General features: G+C 40.8%; 1 protein-coding gene across 1 annotated transcript in view; it reads right to left on the bottom strand.

The window, feature by feature from the left end:
• Window positions 1-26343, bottom strand: part of lgi2a (leucine-rich repeat LGI family, member 2a) — a 68135-nt gene that overhangs the window by 24405 nt on the left and 17387 nt on the right. The window contains exon 3 of the mRNA XM_028802989.2: window positions 457-528. Within this exon, the coding sequence (XP_028658822.2) occupies window positions 457-528 (72 nt within the window). The remainder of the gene's footprint in view (window positions 1-456; window positions 529-26343) is intronic.

Raw genomic sequence — 26343 nt, 5'->3', positions numbered from 1 at the left:
AGGGTCCTGGGAAGCTGAGAGTTACCCTTGCAGCATGGAGCATAAAGAAAGTGGCAGGCCAAGAAAAGACACAAACAATTATGCATCTTACCTGGCCAAGTTCAAGTCTTGAGCCAAAAGGGCATGCACATTTTGAAATATTAATGGGAACTGCTGCACACACTGATATTAGGAGAACATAAACACGTTAGAAGGAATGCAACTGCTTGAACTAAACATTGTAATAATGATAGGAGGAAGAAACCCTGTAAGAAAATGCAAGAAAAATATGTAGGCTGTGATAAAAAGAAATATATGAATTAGATATATACTACTTAGTTATAAAAGATGGTGATTGAAAAAAGAATATGTTCAACAGTATTGGATTAAAAACAATAACTCAGTTTAGCTGGCTTGGGTACCAACCCTGGAGATCAATCAAAGTCTAATATCCTTGCAGCCCTTCAGAGAACTTACAGATATTCAAGATGTGGAAGACCAGAAAATGCATCATCCTTTATAGCAGTAAATGAATTGGAATTCAGAAGTCTGTAAATCAAAGAAATATGAAAAAATAAATAAATTAATATTGATTTTCATAAATAAGAGAAACAAAGCCAGCTGAGACATATAATGGTAAAAAAAAGGACTTAGTGCTACATTCATCTTACGTGCATAAAATGTCTTTTTTATTTTAAAATTACTACAGTCAATGCAAGGTACTGTAAATGCATTTTACAAAGGCAAATTACTGCACAGCATAATGTGTCTGTAAAGGAAACAAGCAGGATGGTGAGGCAGTGTATGGCTGGGATGCCACACCTGCAGTGTTTTGCCTGGGAATGAGCTATGAACTATTAGGAAATAGCCGGGATTCTATCCCTGGATCAGTAGTGTTTTGCGTTCATTAGATTTTTTAATATTGTTTTATACATTTTTAATGTGCTTTTGCTTTCTTTTGTTTGTATTTTATTATTATTCTTTGTCAGCATGATTTCATGCCAGGAAAGAGCACAACAGATGTAATTTTTGATCGGACAGTGTTGATGGAGAAGTATAGAGAAGGCCAGAGTTGCTTTGCGTCTTTGTGGACCTGGAGAAAGCATACGACAGGGTGCCACGAGAGGAGTTGTGGCATTGTATGAGGAATCGGGAATGACAGAGAAGTACGTAAGAGTTGTACATGATATGTATGAGGGAAGTGTGACAGTTATGAGGTCTGTGGTAGGAGCGACGGATGCATTAACGTGGAGGTGGGATTACATCAGGGATCAGCTCTGAGCCCTTTCTTATTTACAATGGTGATGGACAGGTTGACAGACGAGATTAGACAGGAGTCCCCTTGGACTATGATGTTTGCTGATGACATTGTGATCTGTTGTGATAGTAGGGAGCAGGTTGAGGAGACCCTGGAGAGGTGGAGATATGCTTTGGGGAGGAGAGGAATGAAGGTCAATAGGAACAAGACAGAATACATGTGTGTAAATGAGAGGGAGGTCAGAGGAATGGTGAGGATGCAGGGAGTAGAGTTGGCGAAGGTGGATGAGTTTAAATACTTGGGATCAACAGTACAGAATAACAGGGATTGTGGAAGAGAGGTGAAAAAGAGAGTGCAGGCAAGGTGGGATGGGTGGAGAAGAGTGTCAGGAGTGATTTGTGACAGACGGTTACCAGCAAGAGTGAAAGGGAAGATCTACAGGACGGTAGTGAGACCAGCTATTGTATATGGGTTAGAGACGGTGGCACTGACAAAAAGACAGGAGACAGAGCTGGAGGTGATGGAGTTAAAGATGTTAAGATTTGCATTGGGTGTGATGAGGATGGACAGGATTAGAAATGAGGACATTAGAGGGTCAGCTCAGGTTTGGAGACAAAGCCAGAGAGGCGAGATTGTGTTGGCTTGGTCATGTGCAAAGGAGAGATGTTGGGTATATTGGGAAAAGGATGCTAAGGATGGAGATGCCAGACAAGAGGAAAAGAGGAAGACCTAAGAGAAGGTTTATGGATGTGGTGAGAGAAGACATGCAGGTGATGGGGTGTAACAGAGAAGGATGCTGAGGTCAGGAAGATATGGAAAAAGATGATCTACTGTGATGATCCTAATGGGAGCAGCTGAAATACAAAGAAGAAGTAGATTCTTTATCTCATTTTTTATTCATCTTTTATATTATATATATTGTTCTGGTTATCTGAGCCTACAGGGATGAGGCTTTGGGCCTGTGCAAGGCCAATAAATGTCAGAGTAAGTCTTAAGTTGGTCACTGTGGCAGTAGTTCAACTTACAGTTGTACACCTCTTTGAATTTTGGATTCTGATTTTTGTAAATGTTGTAAATAGGAGTGAAAAACATGGCGAAAAAAGGTATGGGTCCTCCGAAAATCCTACCCTATGCAGGCCAGGACCTTCAGCACAGAAGATTACCACCCCAAGCCAGAAACCCCCCCAGCTGCTACTTGCAAGCTTCAGCCTATACAGGCCTTAAATGAGGATGTGATTTAAAAGTTTAAAATGCACAGAAGTGACCTATGCGAAAGAAGAACTGTAAAACCATTGGCTCAAAGAGACAAATCCCACAAATCTTCTTTATAAAAACAGAAGTTGTTTAACAAATAGGAAAAGTAGGTATAAAATAGAAAAACAAAGGCAAAAGGAATCTACCTAAAGGCAATCCAAAGTAAATATGTCCTAAATACAAAATCTGATATAAATTCTAAGAAAGCATAAAGACTATGAATAAATCCAATAAATCAGAAAGATCAAACAAAAACAAATCCTCCAAAACCTTGTGGACACTAGAAAGTGCTGCAGCTCCTCAAACCCAAAACACAAGTGCAGTCACACTGTCAAGGCTTCAATAAATATGATGTTCTCTTAAATCCAATACCTTATACAGGGTTCAGTCCTCCTGAAACAGACTTTTCCCCACAATAACTCCTCCATCTCTCCTCCAGGCAAGTTTTGTCCACCACTTCCCAACTCAGCTCACTAGGATGAGGCCGGGTGGCTCTTTTTATCCAAGGACCCTGAAGTACTTCTGTCGTCAAATTACTACAGCCTGGAAGCACTTCCGGGTCAATCAGAACCTGCTTCCAGGTATGCACCTTTCTTACAGCTTCCCCTAGCAGAACCCACACATCCTAACAGGGCTGCCTACCAAGACTACATGGTACCCTGTGGGAGCATGAATGGCAGCTCTGATCGAGGGAAGCTGCCACCTAGTGTAACAGGGGATTAAATAACCACCAGAGACATTTCTTCCCTGTCTCTCCATTTTTTCCCAGCCAGAAAATTACTGCAGTCTAGTCCAGCCAGGATACCGGTCCATCCAACTGGGGCCTTCCATCTGGGTAAGGAACATTCCTCCCTCTTGGTTCAGACACCCATCCATCCATCCATCCTGGCACTTACAACCTCCAAACAACTTTCAATGACAAACTGAGGGAAGCTGAAGCATCTATCAGAATAAAAAGGTGCAGGGTGGTCCCTCAGGTGTGATAGCCATACCTCTTGGGGTTCCATCCACAGAATACAAAACACATATATAAGCTTAATGATACAGTACATAAATACTAAATACAGAACATAATGGAAATTACACAAAAACATGAAAAATAATATTTCAAAAATATCAGAAACGATAACAAAGAAGAAAAAGACGTAATTCAGGGAATAAACCCTGGAAAAACGTAACAGTAAGTTATTTTTCTTAATAACCAGCTTGGTGTAAACCACAAGCATATCTCAGCTTCGGAATTCTATGTAAAACTGTTCACCCTGAGTGGCACTTGGGTTAAATCGTTATGCTCTGCTTTAAAGTGTTATACTGGAATAACTCTCGGGACAGTATTCTGCTGCATCTAGTGGATGAAATAACATCATGCTGTGACAAAACATGGATATGTCTAGGTGTATTCTGCCACCCTACGCTAACTCAACATTATTTATGAATGATTTGGACCCTTCTAAATAAAATTGAAAGGAGTGCAAGCAAAAAGCTGCAAAGTCAGTTTTCAGATCAAACTGATACTGAGCCATTATTCAAATCAAGCAATAGTGTGGATGATGAATTGGTCATCATGACGTTGGTACTGGTTTGCTTCATCAGGCTGTGATCTTCAGCTCTCTCTGGATTGGTTCGCAGCCGAGTGTGAAGAGGTTGGGATGGGAATCAGCACCTCCAAATCCGAGACCATGGTCCTCAGCCGGAAAAGGGTGGAGTGCCCTCTCAGGGTTGGGAGCGAGATCCTGCTCCAAGTGGAGGAGTTCAAGTATCTCGGGGTCTTGTTCATGAGTGAGGTAAGAATGGAGCGTGAGATCAACAGGCGGATCGGTGCAGCGTCCGCAGTGATGCGGGCTCTGCATTGGTCTGTCGTGGTAAAAAAGGAGCTGAGCCGTAAGGCAAAGCTCTCAATTTACCAGTTGATCTATTTTCCTACCCTCACCTATGGTGATGAGCTATGGGTAGTGACCGAAAGAACGAGATCGCGAATACAAGCGGCTGAATTGAGTTTCCTCCGCAGGGTGTCTGGGCTTTCCCTTAAAGATAGGGTGAGAAGCTCGGTCATCCGGGAGGAGCTCAGAGTTGAGCCGCTGCTCCTCCGCATCGAGAGGAGTCAAATGAGGTGGCTCGGGCATGTGATCAGGATGCCTCCTGGACGCCTCCCTGGTGAGGTGTTCTGGGCACATCTAACCGGGAGGAGGCCCTGGGAAAGACCCAGGACACGCTGGAGGGACTATGTCTCCTGGCTGGCCTGGGAACACCTCGGGATTCCCCCGGAAGAGCTAGAAGAAGTGGCCGGGGAGAGGGAAATCTGGGTATCTCTGCTCAAGCTGCTGCCCCCGCAACCCGATCTTGGATAAGCGGAAGAGGATGGATGCATGGATGGACGTTGGTACTGACAGTGAAGCTAAATCCTGTTTGGCAGATTTCAATCTGCCATGTTTCAGTGATGCTTGTGTTTGGTGCAGACTTGATACTACTGCTGAGATTCGAGAGAGGTGAGGGGAGCCAAAGCAAAGGCTCATCTGATGACGATAACCAGACAGCCATTGGATTTGGTAAAAGGAAGGCTGGGAGGTAGGAGGCAGCAGCTGTCTAATTTGGTAGATCACTTAGCGTTTATGTGGGAAAGGACATCATTTGTCAAAGACTGAAATGGAAAGAATATTGGGAGACCAAGAGTGGCATAGCCTTTGCTATTTTGTCACACCTTTTGTATTTTGTTTACTCTTTTCTTTTTAGCCTCCATTGATATTTTAAAGTTACTAATAAAAGCCCTTCCTAATACTTATTAGGAACACCTGCATAGCATCTGTTCCAGAGGGTCTCCATTTTGTTACAAGGTCACATCTAGAATTCTGCACATTAGTTCACTAGACATACCAAAGGGTCCTTGTATACTCTTTTTTTAATGGTTTTACCATACTTTAGGAGGACAGCACAATGTGTTACAATATAAGTTTTTACGGTTTATCTAGTCATTAATAAAGTGGTTTGGGCTTATTTTAGAATGCCTGATGGGCATCAGCCATGTGCAGAGGAGGAACCCTGGCATAAACATAACAGAAATAGGGGAAGAAAAAAATCTAAAGACACAAACAGTAGGACTACATATAGTCTTGGCTAAAAACGACACCACCACTATCCTGCTGAATTTTAAAAATATTATAAACCTACTGTGGTGTAATGATTTTTATGTAATTCTGGACCCTTACTCCAGTCTTTTAAGTATAATCTTAAACCTGCAATCATTGGAATATTTACCTTTGTGATAAAAAAAACAGTACAGTTTGGCACTGTACAGGTTTTAAAACTTCCTATGTGGAAAATGCAGATGCGTCCGCCATAGACTGAGTACAGCAGTTTGTTGCGACAGGCTTTTCCCTTCTTGCTTGGAAACAGGTCTTGTTGTACATAGCAGAAGAGCCAATGGAAATATCATCTCTGGATGGCTGCATGTATTTATACAATGTAATTATTATTTGAGGAGAAGATCATAACTAGCTGAATTAAATATTTATTAATAGCTAGTAATAAACAGAAGCAGACTTGTTATTATTGTTTAATCACTTGTACATGTGGTGGCAGATTTATATCCTGACAGCTCACATGCAGTTAGTACAATAAATGATAAGCTCCCCCAAATTAACATTAACAATACTCATAGGAAATCTATTTGTAGACAGTAATTGTGCTTTGAATGTACAATTATGTATTTGTAATGCCCTTGCCAGAGATGTCTTGAGCTCCTACATCTGTTCAACACCTTTTTAAGTTTCCCACACAGCGCATGGATGCATATAAAGTAGAGTTCTAATGCAGGTCTGGTTGAATTAAAATCTTAAAAACTCACTCACAGTAATTGTTAAGCTAATTGTTAAATTAGGATGTCGTACAAGTTAGAACATTGAAAACATCTGTCAGCATTATACCTTGGACTGTGACCAATTACAGCAAAGGCACATCATCCACATTACCACGATATGCGATTAAAACTAAAAAGGAAGGAACAAAAGAATATCACTCCACACACCGGCATAACAATTTTTTTCGTCATTACTTTAAGATTAGTGTTTTTAAACTTTGCATTAGGTTTAAAGTAGCAATGCAGGCTGACTGGTAAATGAAAAGCTTTCACTTGAGGATTGAGTCCCTCACCAATCCCACCAAGCCATTGTCTTATAGGCTGTGGGCCCACGCAGTAACATACTTTGTGGTTTTATCTGACTGAGATCAACCAGATGGCATGAGCTGCCCAAAAAAGCAGGCGATCACTGGTGAACACAAATTCCAGCCGTAACACCAGGAGTAGGCCCTTGAGCTATCATTCATGAGAGTCATTTATGGACTGTTATTTTTTAACTTGCTATGGGCAGTCCCAACGGGTATGCATACATCCAGATAACACACCTCTAAGGAAGCACACAATCTCAGGGTCACAATCCAAGGAGAGATATTTATAATGTTAATCAACCCTATCTAAAAGACACCTCAATAGTAAAAGTTCTTCAGTTTTTTTGTTTCATAAAATTTAAGCATGCAGACTGGATGTTCCATACCATGTTCAGTTTTAGATTATTGTAGAGCTGCCCTTTTGGCAAGTGTCTGTTTTGGATTCCTGAAAAAGTCTACATCGGTTTTTGTGTGCATGACACAGTTCTCACAGTGCACTGTATGCCCAACAACAAACCAGGGATCATAAAAAAAACCTGAAAGCCCTACTGAATAAGAAGAAGAGAGCCTCAGGTCTGGAGATAAAGAAGGAAATCAAGCGGGTGCAGACAGAACTGAGGAAGCAGCTTTGTGAGGGGAATGTCTACTATAGAAACAAACTTGAGCTCATCTTACAACAGAACAATGTAAAGGATGTGAGGAACAGAATAAGGACTGTCACTGGCTACAAGCAGGCTGTAAAACATGCAGAGGAAGGGAACAAGAACAGAGCTAATTAACGGAATCAGTTCTTCAACTTGTCTGACTCATTGATGTTAGTCCAGACCTCCCCCCAACACTGCAAGCCTCTGTGAGAAGGCTGAGGAGGTTTCAAAATCCAACTTGCTGTCTCTATCCTACATAACCTTCTGCTACAATGACATCACACTTGTGGTCTTCAGCAACCTACCACTCCCTGGACTATGTGTCTCTGCTCATCAAGTAAGGAGAGAGCTGGGGAAACTCTTCAGAAACAAGGCAAACAAGGCTACAGGGCTGGATGGAATCAGCCCCAGGGTACTGAAAACAAATGCCAGCCAGCTCTGCGGGGTCCTTCAGCAGCTGTTCTCCCTTTCCCTCAGATTGCAGAAGGTTGCCCAGCTGTGGAAACCATCTTGTGTGGTCCCAGAGCCAATGAAAGGGCATTCCAGTGATCCCTAGGACTTCAGTCTAGTTGCTCTTACTTCATATATCCCGGAGACCTTTGAGGGGTTGGTCCTAAAACATCTCCAACCCCTGGTTTCAGAACAACTTGATCTTCTGCAGTTTGCCTATCAGTCACATGTAGGCATGAAGGATGCTCTCATCTACATGAGCCTGCTCCCACTTAGACAAAGCTAGCAACACAGTTGGGGTAATGTTCTTTGACATTTCTAGTGCCTTTAACACCATTCAGCCTCACTCACTGAGGGAAAAGCTCAAGAATTTGTATAATACAAGATGATCAGAGGATGCTCTAAAAGTGGTATTGAGGCTTTGGGGGGATATTCATTATAATAATATTGATTCTCCTGGCAAACGTAGGATGGGGGGTGATGTTTGATGTTTTCCATTAGATCTCCAAAATTGTGTTTAAAGATATCTTTGTTTTCTTGTAATAATTATTTTCATGTATTTAAACTGTTATGATGCAGTCAGTGAAAAGTGATCTGACATAGTCTGATGTGCAAAAGAATTCATTGGAAAAAGCAAAATAGTTTTGAATATGGAGACTATAAGAAATTCTCCTAATACATTTATTGCTGATGGTAAAAACAAATATGGGTCTGAGACGTAAAGCACCATATCATAAGCATAAAGTGATACTTTTTATTCAAGCTCTTTCCTTATGATCCCTTCAACCTTAATATCATTTGCAAAAGGTATTGGTGATACTGGATGCCCTTATTTTCTTTCACATTCTACTTTGAAATCAACTGAATTTATATTATATATTGATTCATTTTTATATATTATATATAAATTCATTTTTTATATTATTATTACGTACCAACTAAGGCTTCCGGACTAGTATGCGACAATTAAAACCATGCAGATATATTGGGACAAAACTCATAATTACACAATATGGTAAACAGATATCCTTGTCCAACTTTGTCAAAGGTTTTTTTTCTGAATCCAAAGACGGTAAGACTTCTGGAGATTCAGATTCTCTATGACAATATACAGTATTACACAAAACAAGCACTGAAGACCGGAAACTTAGTATCTGTCTTTAATAAATATTCTCTTTCAATATTACAGACAAAAGACAAAAATTCTTTCTCAATTCCTTTAGCTAAAATGAAAATATTAGCATCACTATTCAGAAGTGAATTTAGTCTACATGATGCACATTGTCAAGAGTCTTTATTTTTGCTGGGAAAGACCATAATTGATACTCGGCATAACATTTTAGTTCAATTTTATTTTCTCTAAATTCACTAAACAATAATGATGCTGATGCTATCTGAATCAAAAACGTTTTATAAAATTCCACTGGATGGGCTCATGGGCCTGCAGTGAGTTTATAGCATTTTTCTCATCTACATGGAGAGTATCTGTGATATTTGTATTTTATCAAAGAAGTCCAGGCCTTGAACTTTACCTACTTTCCACTGCAAGAAATATAAGGGAATATAGTATTCTGTAAATGTGTTATTTTTTAATTTTTGCTTGCAATGTTTAATTATGCACTAAAATGTCCTGTTTAAGTATGTCTTGTGCTCAAATCTTATTGGCCTTTTCTTCATGTGCGTAATAATTGTGACATGACTTAAAGATAAGTTGCTGTTTCTTTTGTAGTTAAAAGTTTAAATTCTGATTGTAGAGTCATCATTTTCCAACAGAGTTCCTAATTTGGTGATCTAGCATATTCCTGATCAGTTCTCAGTGATCTACTCTGATGCCCTTTTAGTCATCAATTTATTTTTATGTAATGATGTCCAAAAGCACAGACTTTTATATTTATTTACATTTATTTTGTTCACTTTAATGTTAACTTTTGTTACTATTTAGCTTCTGTATGACAAAATCTCTTGTGCTATGTTCCTGGAGTTTTGTGGATGGTTCTCCAAGAGGTGGGGCCACCTGCTCATCACTGCAAAGGACTGCCCTAAACCCTATAAAGGCAGGGACAACCCACGATCCCTTGCGGTTCATTGTGAATGTGCTGGCATTGGTAAGCTTTGTTGGATTTTTGATTATTCTCAGACTTTTGTAAATGTCTGGATTTTTTTTTTTAACCTCTGTTCTCTGTTTTTTCTCTACTCTTTGGAACTGTGTATAAGGAATCTCTGTTATACCTCTTACTCTCCTCAAAGCTTCTCTGTTTTTTAGTGTAATGTTTTGAAAATAAATCTTTATTTATAAAGACCATATGTTTGCCCTTTGACTAGCTGGGCTTTGGCGTTTCAGCTGGGCATTCTGAGATATTTTGAGACTTTTGTGGTTAGGAACTCTCTAGTTCATAACAGTTACAATTTGCTTAGTTTTGCACCAAAATTAGTTTTGTGTGAAAAAATGAAATATTCACAGAAATGAGAGTTAGCAAGGTTTTCTGAACATTTTTAGGCGGATGACAGGGAATATTGCTCCTTAGGAGTCAGTCAAAACCACAGCCTGCATCTTCCACCATCTTCCAATGCTACCGAATCTCCCATGTCTTTTCCATGCAACTACGTGTGCATTACCAACTTACGATGCTACCAGTTGGTCTAGGCCTATTGTAATTAGACAATTCCATCATACATCGATGTGCAATCTGCACATAAAAGATATAGCATCTCATAACTCTGACCAGCATCATGCAGAACAGCTACTTTTTGTGACACATACATACTTAGGCACTGTTAGCAAAAGTGTGCTGCATCTCACATCTAATCCTTTTCTGCTCACTCCCTTTAAGCTGTGTGATGATCAAGTGTTCCTCCCATCAGCACTGGTGCACTGCTGATTGCTGGGAGTTCAAGTTCTTCATGTAGGACTATCACGGCGTCATACTAGTAACAGCCTTGTATATTGAACAACAATAAAAACCCTTTGAGCTTAACTGTTACAGTATGTATTGGATTGAATTTATGCATATTTTATGCTTTATTGTTCTTTTCATTCATTCCAAGTTATTATTTTTTACACTTAAATGTTTTTTCTGTTCATTTCGTATGTGCTGTATGTGATACTGTAATTATGTACTATCACTTTAAATGAGTAAGGATTGTTTTTCATCCTTGATAAGAGTTTTGTGAATAATGCTGTTTATTGGATTTACCGGTTCTATTTATTGGACTTTGCTGTTTTAGTTTCCTTTTAGGCGACTCCATTTTTACCTGTTTTTGCTCTGGTCAGCTTTTGTGCTTTATTTTTTGCTAATAAATCTTTGTTGCCCTTTTTGTGCACAAGCTGGAGGTTAATGGTGACCCTAATCCCTGCACTTTATTTTTGAGATATTTATACTTTTTTGCCAGCTCCTCATTTTTGGGGTCCGCTCTGAAGTCAAGGTTGCCACTGCTGGACAAGTCAGGTAGTTTTCATAACACTATGAAGACTAATGACTTCACTGTCCTGATTAAGGGGCCAAAAGAAACAACAAATATCAACTGGAAACAAGAGACAGTTAACTTGAAGCTGCCCCAAACCTGAACACTATCAGGCACTATCACGGCACTGGCAATAGTCGTCACACTCTTCATCATCGCTGATGTGCATGCCTGAGTAGAGATCTGATCTATTTCTTTCCTAAAAAAGTCTTTCATTCTTTTTCAAATCCTCTTGATTTAAAGGGTGCATTCTCCTTACTTAAGCATCTAGCCTCATCCAGCTTGACACTCAGAGACTAAAGTTCTCCAATCCTGCCTATGAAGAGTTTTCTGCACTTAGCTAAAATATTTTCTGACAGAAATGGGCATTTATGACCCACTAATGTTTTTCAAATTTTTTCAAGGAAGTCTGATGGTCTGAGTCGGTTGCACACTTCCTAGTTGTTACCGGGAGCCTCTTGAACCCAGAACAGTTAATAGTCATGAACTGAGATGAGCTGGGCAAATGAGGACACACACACAGTCAGCAAGGGGTTGGTGCAAAAGTGTTCAGAGCGTTTACTAAAATCCAAACAAAAGCAAACACTGTTCAAAAGCAAGGGTAATGCGAAAGACATTCAATAAATAAATAATCCATAAAATCAAAGTATCCAGTGGAGGTTAAAATCCAAATAAATACTCCCATAAAAATGAGGTTAAAATAGCAGGCAGGTCTTCCATAAAAACAGACATGAGCCCCAATGCCTCTCTCTAAAATCTGGTGTTTCACCAGCTTATCCCATCAGGACCTTGTAGCCTGAGGAGACGCCTGCTGACTGGTGCACTCATCCAGTTGTCTTGGGTTTTGGGTCTGAACTCCAAGCACGTTTCCCACAGCAAAGTCTGTCAGTGTCACCCGGGAGAAGCAGCACAATAGGGCCGCTTCTACTCGTTTTCGTTATTTTATTCGGAGCATCTCTCACTAGTCCCACACTCAAGCACAGGCTTTCCACTCGCTCTCCTGTGGCAATACTCCTGACCACCTGCCTTCTTTCTTATTAAAAAGGGTGCCTCATCATTCCACCTATCTTTCTTCCCATAACTTCCATTTCTTTTCCTTTTTGTTTCTGATCTGATCCTTATAACTTTTGATCTCTTTTTCTCCCTCTCTGCCATGCAGACTCCCTTTCTACAGCCTGGTTGGGTTCAGGTGTGGTCCTCCACCTACTCTGAAGTGTGAATGAAGCACCTGACCGACCCGCTTGAATTTACACATGAATGCACGATCAGCTAAGCACCCCAGTCAAACCAAGAACCGTTTGGAGCCTACATGCCGGGACCTGATTATTTATTTAAAAATTGCACTACACCACAAACCTCTTATCACAGGACCACCTAAAGTGTTGATTATAAAAGGCATTTTAGGAGGTCCACTGGGTTAATTAATGTGTCCCAAACCTCCATTCAAGGGGGAAGTCAAGTAATATACTTCAGAATGCAAACTTTTATATAATTTATTGAGTTTAGAATACCAGTGTACAGTGCATCCAGAAAGTATTCACAGCGCATCACTTTTTCCACATTTTGTTATGTTACAGCCTTATTCCAAAATGGATTAAATTCATTTTTTTCCTCAGAATTCTACACACAACACCCCATAATGACAACATGAAGAAAGTTTACCTGAGATTTTTGCAAATTTATTAAAAATAAAAAAACTGAGAAATCACATGTACACAAGTATTCACAGCCTTTGCTCAATACTTTGTCGATGCACCTTTGGCAGCAATTACAGCCTCAAGTCTTGTTGAATATGATGCCACAAGCTTGGCACACCTATCCTTGGCCAGTTTCACCCATTCCTCTTTGCAGTACCTCTCAAGCTCCATCAGGTTGGATGGGAAGCGTCGGTGCACAGCCACTTTAAGATCTCTCCAGAGATGTTCAATCGGATTCAAGTCTGGGCTCTGGCTGGACCACTCAAGGACATTCACAGAGTTGTCCTGAAGCCACTCCTTTGATATCTTGGCTGTGTGCTTAGGGTCGTTGTCCTGCTGAAAGATGAACCGTCGCCCCAGCCTGAGGCCAAGAGCGCTCTGGAGCAGGTTTTCATTCAGGATGTCTCTGTACATTGCTGCAGTCATCTTTCCCTTTATCCTGACTAGTCTCCCAGTTCCTGCCGCTGAAAAACATCCCCACAGCATGATGCTGCCACCACCATGCTTCATTCACTGTAGGGATGGTGCCAGGTTTCCCCCAAATGCGACGCCTGGCATTCACACCAAAGAGTTCAATCTTTGTCTCATCAGACCAGAGAATTTTCTTTCTCATGGTCTGAGAGTCCTTCAGGTGCCTTTTGGCAAACTCCAGGTGGGCTGCCATGTGCCTTTTACTAAGGAGTGGCTTCCGTCTGGCTACTCTACCATACAGGCCTGATTGGTGAATTGCTGCAGAGATGGTTGTTCTTCTGGAAACTTCTCCTCTCTCCACAGAGGACCTCTGGAGCTCTGACAGAGTGACCATCGGGTTCTTGGTCACCTCCCTGACTAAGGCCCTTCTCCCCCGATCTCTCAGTTTAGATGGCCGGCCAGCTCTAGGAAGAGTCCCGGTGGTTTCGAACTTCTTCCACTTATGGATGATGGAGGCCACTGTGCTCATTGGGACCTTCAAAGCAGCAGAACTTTTTCTGTAACCTTCCCCAGATTTGTGCCTCGAGACAATCCTGTCTCGGAGGTCTACAGACAATTCCTTTGACTTCATGCTTGGTTTGTGCTCTGACATGAACTGTCAACTGTGGGACCTTATATAGACAAGTGTGTGCCTTTCCAAATCATGTCCAGTCAACTGAATTTACCACAGGTGGACTCCAATTAAGCTGCAGAAACATCTCAAGGATGATCAGGGGAAACAGGATGCACCTGAGCTCAATTTCAAGCTTCACGGCAAAGGCTGTGAATACTTATGTACATGTGCTTTCTTAATTTTTTTATTTTTAATAAATTTGCAAAAACCTCAAGTAAACTTTTTTCACATTGTCATTATGGGGTGTTGTGTGTAGAATTCTGAGGAAAAAAATGAATTTAATCCATTTTGGAATAAGGCTGTAACATAACAAAATGTGGAAAAAGTGATGCGCTGTGAATACTTTCCGGATGCACTATAATTACTCGCAATGCAAATTACTGAAAAAAACAAATCAAACAAAATAAAATGAAAAAAGAAAAGCCCCAGAATTATGCAAGTAAAAAAATCTTCAGAGTAGGCAGTCATAGATAGTTAAAAGTCTTAAGGAAACAGATTTTTTTGTCTGTGAATACCTTAGTTTATGAGAACAGTAGTAATAAAGAGTTTCAATATATTTAGCCATTTTAATAAATAGAGAACATTACATTGTACTATTTATAGTAAGAATTGTCTTCTCAAGCTACACAAGGTGGTTAACCAGTAGTGTAGTAAAGATTATCACATGTCAAATTGTTCATTCAGAAGCATTGCATAGTTTTCCCCATGTAACACTCTATGTAATGAACTGCTTCCATTTTTCCAGTGTCTATAATTCTATAAAAAAAATCTTGAGACGAGACAAGACTTTTTCAGAGAGACAAGATGAGACATTTTCAGAGAGATAATTTCACGTCCCGTGAAACGAGACTTTGTGCCAAGAGATGAATTGAAAACCTAACAGGTCCAAGCAGGGGTGGAAATAAAAGACAAACAGTAGAAGAAGAAAAGACAAAGAGTAGAAGACAAAATAGAACATTGTAAAGAGGTTCAAAAACGTTGGCCTGATACACATGCACAGCAGATTAGAGATTATCCATCCATCCATTTTCCAACCCGCTGAATCCAAACATAGGGTCACGGGGGTCTGCTGGAGCCAATCCCAGCCAACACAGGGCACAAGGCAGGAAACAATCCCGGGCAGGGTGCCAACCCACCACAGGACACACACAAACACACCCACACACCAAGCACACACTAGGGCCAATTTAGAATCACCAATCCACCTAACCAGCATGTCTTTGGACTGCGGGAGGAAACCGGAGTGCCCGGAGGAAACATTAGCGATTATGAAAGTATTAAAATTTGAAAGTCTCAAAAAACTGATAGTAAAGATCGCATTAGCGCTAACAAACGGAAATTATTCCATCCATCCATTTTCCAACCCGCTGAATCCGAACACAGGGTCACGGGGGTCTGCTGGAGCCAATCCCAGCCAACACAGGGCACAAGGCAGGAACCAATCCTGGGCAGGGTGCCAACCCACCGCAGGACACACACAAACACACCCACACACCAAGCACACACTAGGGCCAATTTAGAATCGCCAATCCACCTAACCTGCATGTCTTTGGACTGTGGGAGGAAACCGGAGCACCCGGAGGAAACCCACGCAGACACGGGGAGAACATGCAAACTCCACGCAGGGAGGACCTGGGAAGTGAACCCAGGTCCCCAGGTCTCCCAACTGCGAGGCAGCAGCGCTACCCACTGCGCCACCGTGCCGCCACGGAAATTATTACTCAGCCAAATAACAGAACAGCAAAAAGAGACAGAATACAGTATATGGACATAGGTGATATAACAGAAGTATATAGTTATTGTTCGGCTTTAAACTTTAAGTCTGAGACTTGTAGATTGTCTAATTCAAATTTTCATCAGGGAAAAGCAGTGTTTCTTCCCAATGAAGAGGCATATGTACGAGAATTAAAAGAATTGTTGTTTGGTGAAAGTGAAATTCACATACGCAAGGGGCAGAGACGTAAAGTGGCTGGCGCGCCCACGAATCCATTATCCAACCCACTGAATCCGAACACAGGGTCACAGGGGTCTGCTGGAGCCAATCCCAGCCAACACAGGGCACAAGGCAGGAACCAATCCTGGGCAGGATGCCAACCCACCGCAGGACACACACAAACACACCCACACACCAAGCACACACTAGGGCCAATTTAGAATCGCCAATCCACCTAACCTGCATGTCTTTGGACTGTGGGAGGAAACCAGAGCGCCCGGAGGAAACCCACGCAGACACGGGGAGAACATCCAGACTCCACGCAGGGAGGACCCGGGAAGCAAACCCAGGTCCCCAGGTCTCCCAACTGCGAGGCAGCAGCGCTACCCACTGCGCCACCGTGCCGCCGACAGGTAATATAATAAATTAAAAATATTTGCTATCTCTTGACCTATGTGAGGCTTTCCTCCGTATTTCCATAAACAGCGCTCCATCTCTTGACCATGTTACCGTAAAGCCTGCTCCCCAGACCCTCTCATTATTTTCGAGGCACCTTTCTAACCTCAGGTCCGGTTTTGTAGTCAATGGTTTTAGCATGCATCCTGAATCTTTACTCATCCTTGTGTGTCTTCCTTTTACATTGTGCAAAGCCAAACTGACCAATCAGATTGCTCAGGAGGACTGTCCACACAGACCTTAGTATTTTATTAGATAGATAGATAGATAGATAGATAGATAGATAGATAGATAGATAGATAGATAGATAGATAGATAGATAGATAGATAGATAGATAGATAGATAGATAGATAGATAGATACTTGTCGGTACTGTATTGTAGCACTGTGCCGCTCAACCATGGAAAGTGCCAATGGATTCATGCTGTGTCACATCGCTCTGTTAGGTAGGTTGCTGTCCTTAGAAGGGCAACTTATTGTTGCCACACTAAGTTAGAATTCATTTATTATAAAGTCCCCTGCAGCTGGCACTGAAGCTACTCATTTGAATGATGGAATGCTGACTTATTCTGTAGGTCACTTGTCTCCAGGCTGATGCAACTTGTCAGAACTGTTATATGCTTTACATTTCCATCTATGGGCAATGTGCAAGCAGCAGCCTCTTACAGTAGCACTGTGTTTTCTCTCTTTATCTTTTTATTTATTTAAAGAGCTTCTGTAAAAAGCCAAATTTCCCCCTGGGGATAAATAAAATTCTATCTATCTATCTATCTATCTATCTATCTATCTATCTATCTATCTATCTATCTATCTATCTATCTATCTATCTATCTATCTATTTTAAGTAAACATTGGGAGACATGACATATACATTACCAAAGTTTCTCTTAACAACTTCTGTTGACATGAACTTGTCCCTTATTCTTTTACAGTATTTAGAGCAGAAGCGGAATGTCTATGAATGACAAGGACATGCAACTCCAAATAACTGAATCTCACATTCTGCTTAACATATCACAATGGGAGCCTGTGGCAGACTGTACAGGTTTAAAGGGTTATTATTGTCACATGTACAAAGTACACTGAAATCTAGCATGCATGTACTAATCAGCATGCAACTCGTTCCCACTTGTGTGTGCCATGTATAGTGAGAAGAAACTTCTGTCTTCCTCAGCTGGAAAATTTCAAAACACAGTCGAAATAGACAGTAATATTATGAATTATTTATGACGGATGTCTTAAGGAGAACCAAGATAAACAGATATGAAAGCAAATTTATAATAGATAGATAGATAGATAGATAGATAGATAGATAGATAGATAGATAGATAGATAGATAGATAGATAGATAGATAGATAGATAGATAGATAGATAGATAGATAGATAGATTAGAAAAAAGAAGTCCCAGTTCAAAGAAGCAGTTGATTTTGGGTAAGATGTGAAAGTATCTGGGACAATAGTTTTATCTTTTGTTACTCATTTCACTAGCTCTAAACTATGTTAGATGTAATTGCTATATAGAGCGATCTTATTTAAGCCTTTCCCTTTAATTCGTATAATTTATTCAAAATTAATTTTTAGTTGCTTTTCCACATGCCAAACAACAAAGTGATCATAAACAATATTTCATAAGAAAACAATTAGTAGTAAATACAGCAAGCAGCATTAATGGGTTGTGTTTTTGATTCTGTCATCCAATTTCATTTTATTTTATTTGGCATTATATAAGCTATGAATGCTTAAGAATAAGCAAAACATTGTATTAATATTGGATTTCCTCCAAGGTGACTAAGAGTTATTTGTTGAACATCTTGCTGAATGCCACAAGCAGAAGTAAGAGTTGGAATGGGCAGCACAGTGGGAGTGAAACAGAAAATAGCAGGCCCTCCTGACAGCCAGCCAGCCTGAAGCAAGGGCAATCCACTTAGCTCTGAATTCCCTGAGGTTTTCTCTTTATTAAAGTAAAATGATAGTTTTATTTCTCTTCTCTCTCTCACTCTCACTAATGGATATAGCTGGTAGGTACTAAAATGAAGTAAGTGAGACATATTGTGTATCATATAGTTATCCTCCGTAGGTTTTGAACATCAGGCATTTCTTAGAATTAAACAGAAGCCAAGTGTGTTTTTAATGTATTTTAAAAATATTTTTTAGCAGGTATAACCTTCATTTTTCATTGCTGCTATGTACAGACAATTGCGTAAAAGGTGCATACCAAGAACCTGGGGCTGCATAGCAAACTAACATAAATAAATATGTGCCCCAGTTTTGGTCCCTTATTCATGTCGCGACTCTTCAGTAAAGGTATAACCAGGATTTGTGTTTGCTCCATCGAGATAACAACACATTGCATGTTATTTTGCACCTCAAAACACTGCAGCAATAAGTCCAAGATAGAAGTTGGACAGTACTGTGTGTACAACTGATTCAACGAGACACAAATATTACTAATATTATTAATAAACAATGTAATACTATAGCTTTCACTAAAGTTCATAAAGTGTATTTTGTCATTTCAGACTGACATTGTGCTCTGATCTCAGACTTGACAGACCAGCCCTGAGTTTCCAAGTTGGAAATCCAACTTAAGGGGGGGCATTCCAATTAAAAATTCCGAGTAGGAACTCTGGAATTTCCGACTTTCCATTTCAAACGAAACAGAATATTTAACCAAATGCAGGACATGTGAGATCACCTCCACTCCCATCTCCTCCCCTCCAGTCAAGATAAGAGAGCCGTGTTACAAGATCACGAACTCCTTGTGAGACCCGCTCAGGCAACAGACAAACAGGAGCCCACAATGCCCACTTTCCTTGTCTTACTCAAAAAACAGGACACCCCAACCCCACAGATATCATATTTATATATTGTGATGTCCTGTCGAATAAACACACTCAGGAGCCGCTTGTCCGGGGAAGTCTTCTAAATGCCGACTGGCTTTTTATTGAATATGCCACAATATAAATGGTGCTCTGGTTGTCTGGGTCACGGGGACACCTCCAAAATAACAAAGATAATTCACCTTCATCCTATCTACCTCTTTAACTGTCCATTCCCTTTATCACTTGGTCCTGTCTTCCTATCCCTCCAGCCACAACTACCACTTCCAACCACCACCTCCCCTTTTTCTTCACACACCTTACAAAAAGTGTCCCCCAAGACTCCACCCCAACACTGCTTCCACTCCCTACTGCCCATGCAATGGCAAGACATGTCACAATATTTATTACACCATACAAAGCCAAACGTTCTTTTTATATTATAAAAAAAAGTTTTCACAAACACAGTTCATTGTTTTGAAGATACTAAATGATTTAGACAGCTAACTCTGCTACCGCAAATTGATATTTAAGGAAGGAAATTAAATGTGTGATGTTATTTAGTAAGTAATTGTGTGAGTAGTGGCCTGCACTGCTGATGTTTTTCTCTTTTCATAAAGGTAGGCAGACCTTGCTTTATAATTAAGTTTGTTTCTTATAATATTGATTTTCTGTGGCTATAATGTGATTCGTTTCAGGCTCCCATGTGTGGAGTTTTCTCCCCATGTTTGCCATTGTTTTCCTCTGCATACAACAGTTTTCCTTCCACTTTCCAAAGATGTGCTAGTTATGGTTGATAGTTCACCCTTCATTGTGTGTGTGTGCCAGAAGATGCAGTGCCACCCCACCCAGGGATGATTCCTCCTGGGATAGGTACCAGCTCCCTGTGCCTCTAAATAAGCAGTAAGGAGTATGGATGTATGGAGTGATGATTCCATAATTAAACCATAATAAATATTGAATGAATTCACTTTGTTTTAATGATTTAGAAGTGAAGGTTAGAATTGAAACAGTATTTTAACACCTCACCTAATGACTCAGGGTGAGACCACACAAATAGCTGTTGGTGTGGGACTCAGACCCCAAAGTCTAGAATGATGATACAGCAATGCCGGCCACAATTCTGCCTGCATACTTGAATTATAAGGTTTAGTTTTGAATGTAAGGACCTATAGAAGCCCCACATCCATTGTCAGGATTTATTTATAGACTATTCTTTAGCATTTAACAAAATACTAACACCTGACTGTACAATATTCTGACTGATAAATAATATAGAGTGACCCCTACATGGCACAACTTGATTTTTAATTTATAAGTGGCATCGTCTAATTTTAAAATTCCATCAGAGTGTCCTCTTCCTTACTGCTATTTACCTGCAATGTCAGATTTCTATGAGCAAAGGCTGTTCATGTCAAAGTAAAAAAAAATAAAATGACATACTGTACATGTAATATTTTAGTGCCTGGACTTGTACATGAAGTTGATGTGAAGGAAGACATGTCTGAATTCTGGCCCCTGATCAAAGATCAGGAGGAATTTTATTGAGATTTGAACATGAAGAAGATTAAAGAAATTGCTTGTAGCTTGGAGTGGGTAGAGATGACGTCTGAACAGAAGCACCTTCCAGATGTATTGAAATAGACAAATTGTTCAAATGGACAGAATACAATCACACAAGGGAAACAAGTGCCTGTAATTTTTATTTTCAAATGCTGACAGATATATAATGATGTTTTACAAAAATGTCATGGGCCACTCTCCTACTGCATTGTATGATATAATCATCATTCATGCAACAAAAACAAAGAATCTTAAATGATTATTACTGTAAACATTCTGAATATCTACTATTTAATAAAACACTACAGTCTGTGTGTCTGCACCCTCAGAGCAATCTGATTGGTCAGTTTGGCTTTGGTGATGCGATGAAAGAGGAAGTGCAAGTGTGAGACACACATAAAGGAGTATGAGACAGTCGCCTTCAAGGATGGGAAGTATTAAACCACACAGGAAGTGAGCAAGACATCTCAAAAATAATGGGATGAAGAGATGTTCATACACATGCATGAATATTGAGGAAAGGCTCTAAAGATACACGTAGGGCAAGAGATAGCAAATAGTTTTAAATTGTTTACTGTAATTACCAATTACCTTTGACAGGTACCATGGATAGTTATATATAAACCCACAACAATGGCTAAGCCATGTGGGAAGTCACATGAAACTACATACCAGTCGATTCAGTTAGTCAGTAAAGCAAGAGGTGTTAGAGCCAAAGCTCTGGACAGTACATCATGGGTCATTTTTGTTTTGTCTAGTGAGTTTCTCTGTTCAGCAAACATCATTATCGATAAGATATCATTCATGGAATATTTGAATTTACCGGTTTCATATAGGGCAACACGCTAGCACAAGGATTACCTGTCATGTCGCAGGTTGTGCATGTCCCTTTCGTGAGGCGGATACCTTGGGCCCTGTGGAATGTTGCACCTTACTACTCTTCTCTGAAAATGATTACAATTCAGTTTCAAAACTTCAATCCTTAACAAAATCATAAGAGCTACATTGTAGCTTTTTTCTTCTCAAGACCCTTGCTCAAAAATGCATTTTTAAGCATTTGTCTCCATCACTTCATCAGGTAAGTTTGCTGGTTGGCAGGACCATTCTTCCGGTGTGTCTGGTCTCAGGATCTGTTGTCACACACGCGTGTTTAGGAGACAACTAAAGGGCTTGAGTACATGTAATTCCATGCCGGACCAGGGGGGGTGGCGAAGTGCACTAATTCTCCCTCTCAATCTCTTACAGACCATTTTAGGGAAATCCCGCCTGGCTCTGGGGCAGCCAATGACATCACTTCCGCTTCCGGCCTTTAAAGCTGCCATCTTGTGTATACTAAGTTAGTTCTGTTTTGGACTCAGTTGTGTGAACATGTCTGTTCTACTGAATCAGTTTTGCAGCTGGGAAAATTTATACGGGTGGCTGCCCCAAACCTTCTCAACGTCTTATGGTTGTTTTTGTGACACTGTGCAACCAGAGTGCTGATTGAGGCCTAAACAGGATTAATTCTCTGAGTCAAACACAGTAGGACAAATCTTTAAGTCAGGGGATGTACCTGGTTGCTCTCCTCTGCACAGCTTCAGGTGCTGCTATGACTTTCTTGTACCATGGTGCCCAGAACTGCACACAAAACTCCTGGGTCCTCATGTATAATACCTTGTGTAGAATTCACACTAAAATATGGCATATGGACAAAACAGGAAATGTGCGTATGCACAAAAAAATTCAGATGCATAAAACTGTGTGTAATAAAGTTCCATGCACTTCCCTTTATAAATCCAAATCAATGTGAATTTTAACACACATGCACGAGCCTACAGCCCCAGTTCCTTCCAGAATTTTGCCATTTTCAATATGTAAATCAACATAAATAACCCATTTCATTCAGTGTTTTGTTAAAAGACAATGCAAAAGCACATGTAAAAAAGAAGAATTTCAGTGAATGCAAAATGGAGGACCTGCTCAGTGAAGTTGAGGCAAGGAAAAACTTAGAATTTGGTGGCTTAAATACAGTAGTGGTATAAGCAACAAAAGGAAATTGATAGAGTGGCACAGCACGGCGGAGGTACTCAGAAATTCAAGTTCAGAAAATCACAGTGCCCAAAATAAAAAAAGAAGTACTGAGATATCAAATTTAATGTGAAAAGGTGAGTGGCAGCCCACTGTCTTAGTGTTAACACCACTGGTGGAGGTAGCAGAATTCTGGGTCTCACACCGTTCAAACAGCGAGCCGCTGTTGGCAAGACACTTATATATCTCTCCACAACATTAACGAAACACATTTTTGCATCACAGATAATTTGTACATTAATAGAGTGGAAAGGCTTTCTATTTACTTAAGCAAATTCATTCTCTGAAGACAACTTTATAGCAATGTGTGTGTAGTCGACTGCTCCGATTACATTTGGAAAACCAGACGTTGCTGCAAATTGTGCTTTGATGTTTGCCAATACAACCACAGTGTAAGGAAATTTTATATATAATAATAATAATAAATTTTATTTATATTGCACTTTATATTTTAGCAATCCCAAAGTGCTACAGAGTAAAAATAGAATAATAAAATAAAAAAAAGAACAGAAGAGTCTATAAAATACTTTAACAAAATGACTTTCTAAAAAGATGAGTTTTTAGGTTTCGCTTAAAGGCCTCAGTCGACTGTGGGGCTCTCAGGTAATCAGGGAGGGCATTCCACAGCCTCGGCGCCACCGATGAAAACGCCCTGTCACCCATGCTGCTGAGCTTAGTTCTGGGGACTTGAAGAGTGTTAGTGAGTACAGAGCGGAGGGAACGTAAGGAGTTATGGGGGGTAAGGAGTTCCTGTAGATAAAGAGGGGCATGTCCATAAATGCACTGATGGGTAAGAAGGGAGACCTTGTACTCTATTCTGAATGAAACAGGGAGCCAGTGAAGGGTTTTCAGGATTGGGGTGATGTGATCATACTTTCGCACCCTCATCAGGATCCTGGCAGCGCTGTTCTGAATATACTGGAGTCTCTGGATACTCTTGCCAGGAATCCCAATGATGAGTGCATTACAGTAATCCAGCCTGGAAGAGACAAAGGCATGGACGAGCTTCTCTGCATCTGCCAGGGTGAGTAATGGGCGGAGTTTGGCGATGTTCTTGAGATGGTAAAAAGATGACTTACAGAGATATTTGATGTGGGTGTCAAAAGTAAGTTGGGAGTCCATTCTAACACCCAAATTAGTAACAGATGTGGAAAGAGGAATATTTTGGCCAGAGAAAGTAATACTGGTGATGGTAGAAGAGCGAAGATGATGTGATGTACCAACTAAGATGGCTTCTGTTTTGGATCTGTTCAACTGAAGAAAATTGAGCCTCATCCAAGCCTCTATCTCCTCCAGGCAGGTAGACAATGTAGATGTTGGCAGAGGAGCAGTAGAGGAGGTGGGAGTAGTCCTGAGGTAAAGCTGAGTGTCATCGGCATAGCAATGGAACGATAAACCATGTCTGCCAATGACAGTTCCAAGGGGGAGCATGTAGATAGTAAAAAGTATAGGGCCCAGCACAGAGCCCTGTGGAACACCACAGGCGACGTTGTGGGTGTGGGACTTTGCGCTGCCAAGGGCGACATGCTCAGTTCTGCCAGTCAGGTATGATGTAAACCAATTTAGAACAATTCCTGAGAGTCCAATAGTGTATTGCAGGCGGTGAAGAAGGATGTTATGGTCTATTGTGTCAAAAGCAGCTGTCAGGTCAAGGAGGATAAGTAGTGAAGGTGAACCAGTATCTGCCGTCATCAGAAGATCATTGGTGACCCTGACCAGGGCTGTTTCAGTGCTATGGCCAGGGCGAAAACCAGACTGAAACTTTTCAAACAGATTGTTCAGTTTGAGATGATCGTGAAGTTGTGCTGCAACTATTTTTTCCAGGACTTTGGAGAGAAATGGAAGATTGGAGATGGGCCTATAATTGGAGAGAACTTCAGGATCCAAGGTGGATTTTTTCAGTAGAGGTCTGATGACAGCAGTTTTTAGTGCAGAAGGAATATGGCCAGCCAGGAGGGACTGATTTATTATCCTGGTGATAAGTGGAGAGATGGCAGAAATGTTGGCCCTCAGCAAGGGTGAGGGGAAAGGGTCCAGGGAACTAGTAGACGGTTTCATTTTCCTGATGACATCCTCCACCTCTTCCCGTGTGGCAACAGAGAAAGAGCAAAGAGGATGGACGGTCTCAGACAATGAGTCAACAGTTGGGAAGGGCAAGATATCCTTGGTAGAGAGGTGTAAACGGATATTATCAACTTTTTGTTTAAAAAAGTTGATATACATGTTGCATCTGTCATCAGTGGTCTCAGAATGGGCAGGTAAAGGAGGTTTGACAAGATGATTTATGGTTGAAAAAAGTTTTTTAGGGTTGCTGGAGCCATTTCTGATGATGGTGGAATAAAACTTGGACCGTGCAACCTTCAGAGCTTCTGCATACGCTCTCATGTGTTCTCTGTAAGCCTGTTTATGGACAGTCAGCCCAGAGGCCTTGAGCCGCCGCTCAAGGACACGCCCAGCCGCCTTCATTTTTCGCAGCTCGCAGGTATACCAAGGTGCTGAGCACGAGAATGAGACGGACCTAGATGTTAAAGGGGCGTGGAAGTCCAGGAGACTGCTCAGGGACTGGTTGTAAAAAATCCACAAGGTCAGCAACAGAGAGGGAGCTGATAAAGTCAGAGGAGAGAAATGTAAGGTCTAAGGCCAAGGCATCCACATTGATATTCTTCAGATTTCTGAAGTAGATCTGTCGTTTTGGTTTGATACGGGAGGAGAAAAAGGGCAGCTCCAATGACACAACTTTGTGGTCTGAAATATCAAGTATCTTAAATCTGTAAGTGGTATGCAATTGATTGGTGCATTTGATGAAACCGCGTCATGGATGCAAATCTAAAAAAGGAAGGGAGACCACACAGAAACAGTAGCACTGCTTTGACACTGGGTGCAGCCCGTTTACAAAACTGTGCAGAAAAGTGTGTATGCATGGTCTGAGGCTGCCATGAAAATGTGCATAGCTTTACACCAAGTTTAGTTTTTACACATCTTGATGTGAGCATGGAAATGGGCCTTTGCAAAAGTTTTGTGTGTACACACCGTTTATAAATGAGGCCCTGGTCTTTTCGAATTCTTTTTGCTGCCTACACTTTCTAGACATAGGTGTTAAGATAATTTGTGAGTGTGTGTGGGTGGTGTACGAGTGTACTTTGTGATGCCCTGGAGCCCCACTCTGAGGATCCAGCACCCTTCCATGGTTGGCCCCCTCCAGCAGCCTGGTTTTGAATTGTGGTCCACTTACTGTCAGGGTGGAATCTGTGCATTCTCACGTTTTTGTTTTTCATCAAGTTCTCCAGATTTCCTCTTACATCCCAAAGATGTGAGTGTTCAGTTAATTGGTGCCCTTATATTGTCCAGTAAAAGTGAGTCTATTGGGATGAACTGGTGTCCCATTTAGTGCTGGTTCTTGCCTTACATACAGGATAGCCTGCGATTCAGTGTGTCCCTGAATTTGGATTTAACTGGTACAGGAAATGAATGGATGGGTTCTTGTGGAATGTTTTTGGTCTGATTATCAAAACAAT

The sequence above is a fragment of the Erpetoichthys calabaricus genome, chromosome 5, assembly GCF_900747795.2.
Source record: "Erpetoichthys calabaricus chromosome 5, fErpCal1.3, whole genome shotgun sequence".
NCBI lineage: Eukaryota > Metazoa > Chordata > Cladistia > Polypteriformes > Polypteridae > Erpetoichthys > Erpetoichthys calabaricus.
The sequence above is the reverse complement of the archived record's forward strand: the minus strand, read 5'-3'. Positions and strand labels throughout refer to the sequence as shown.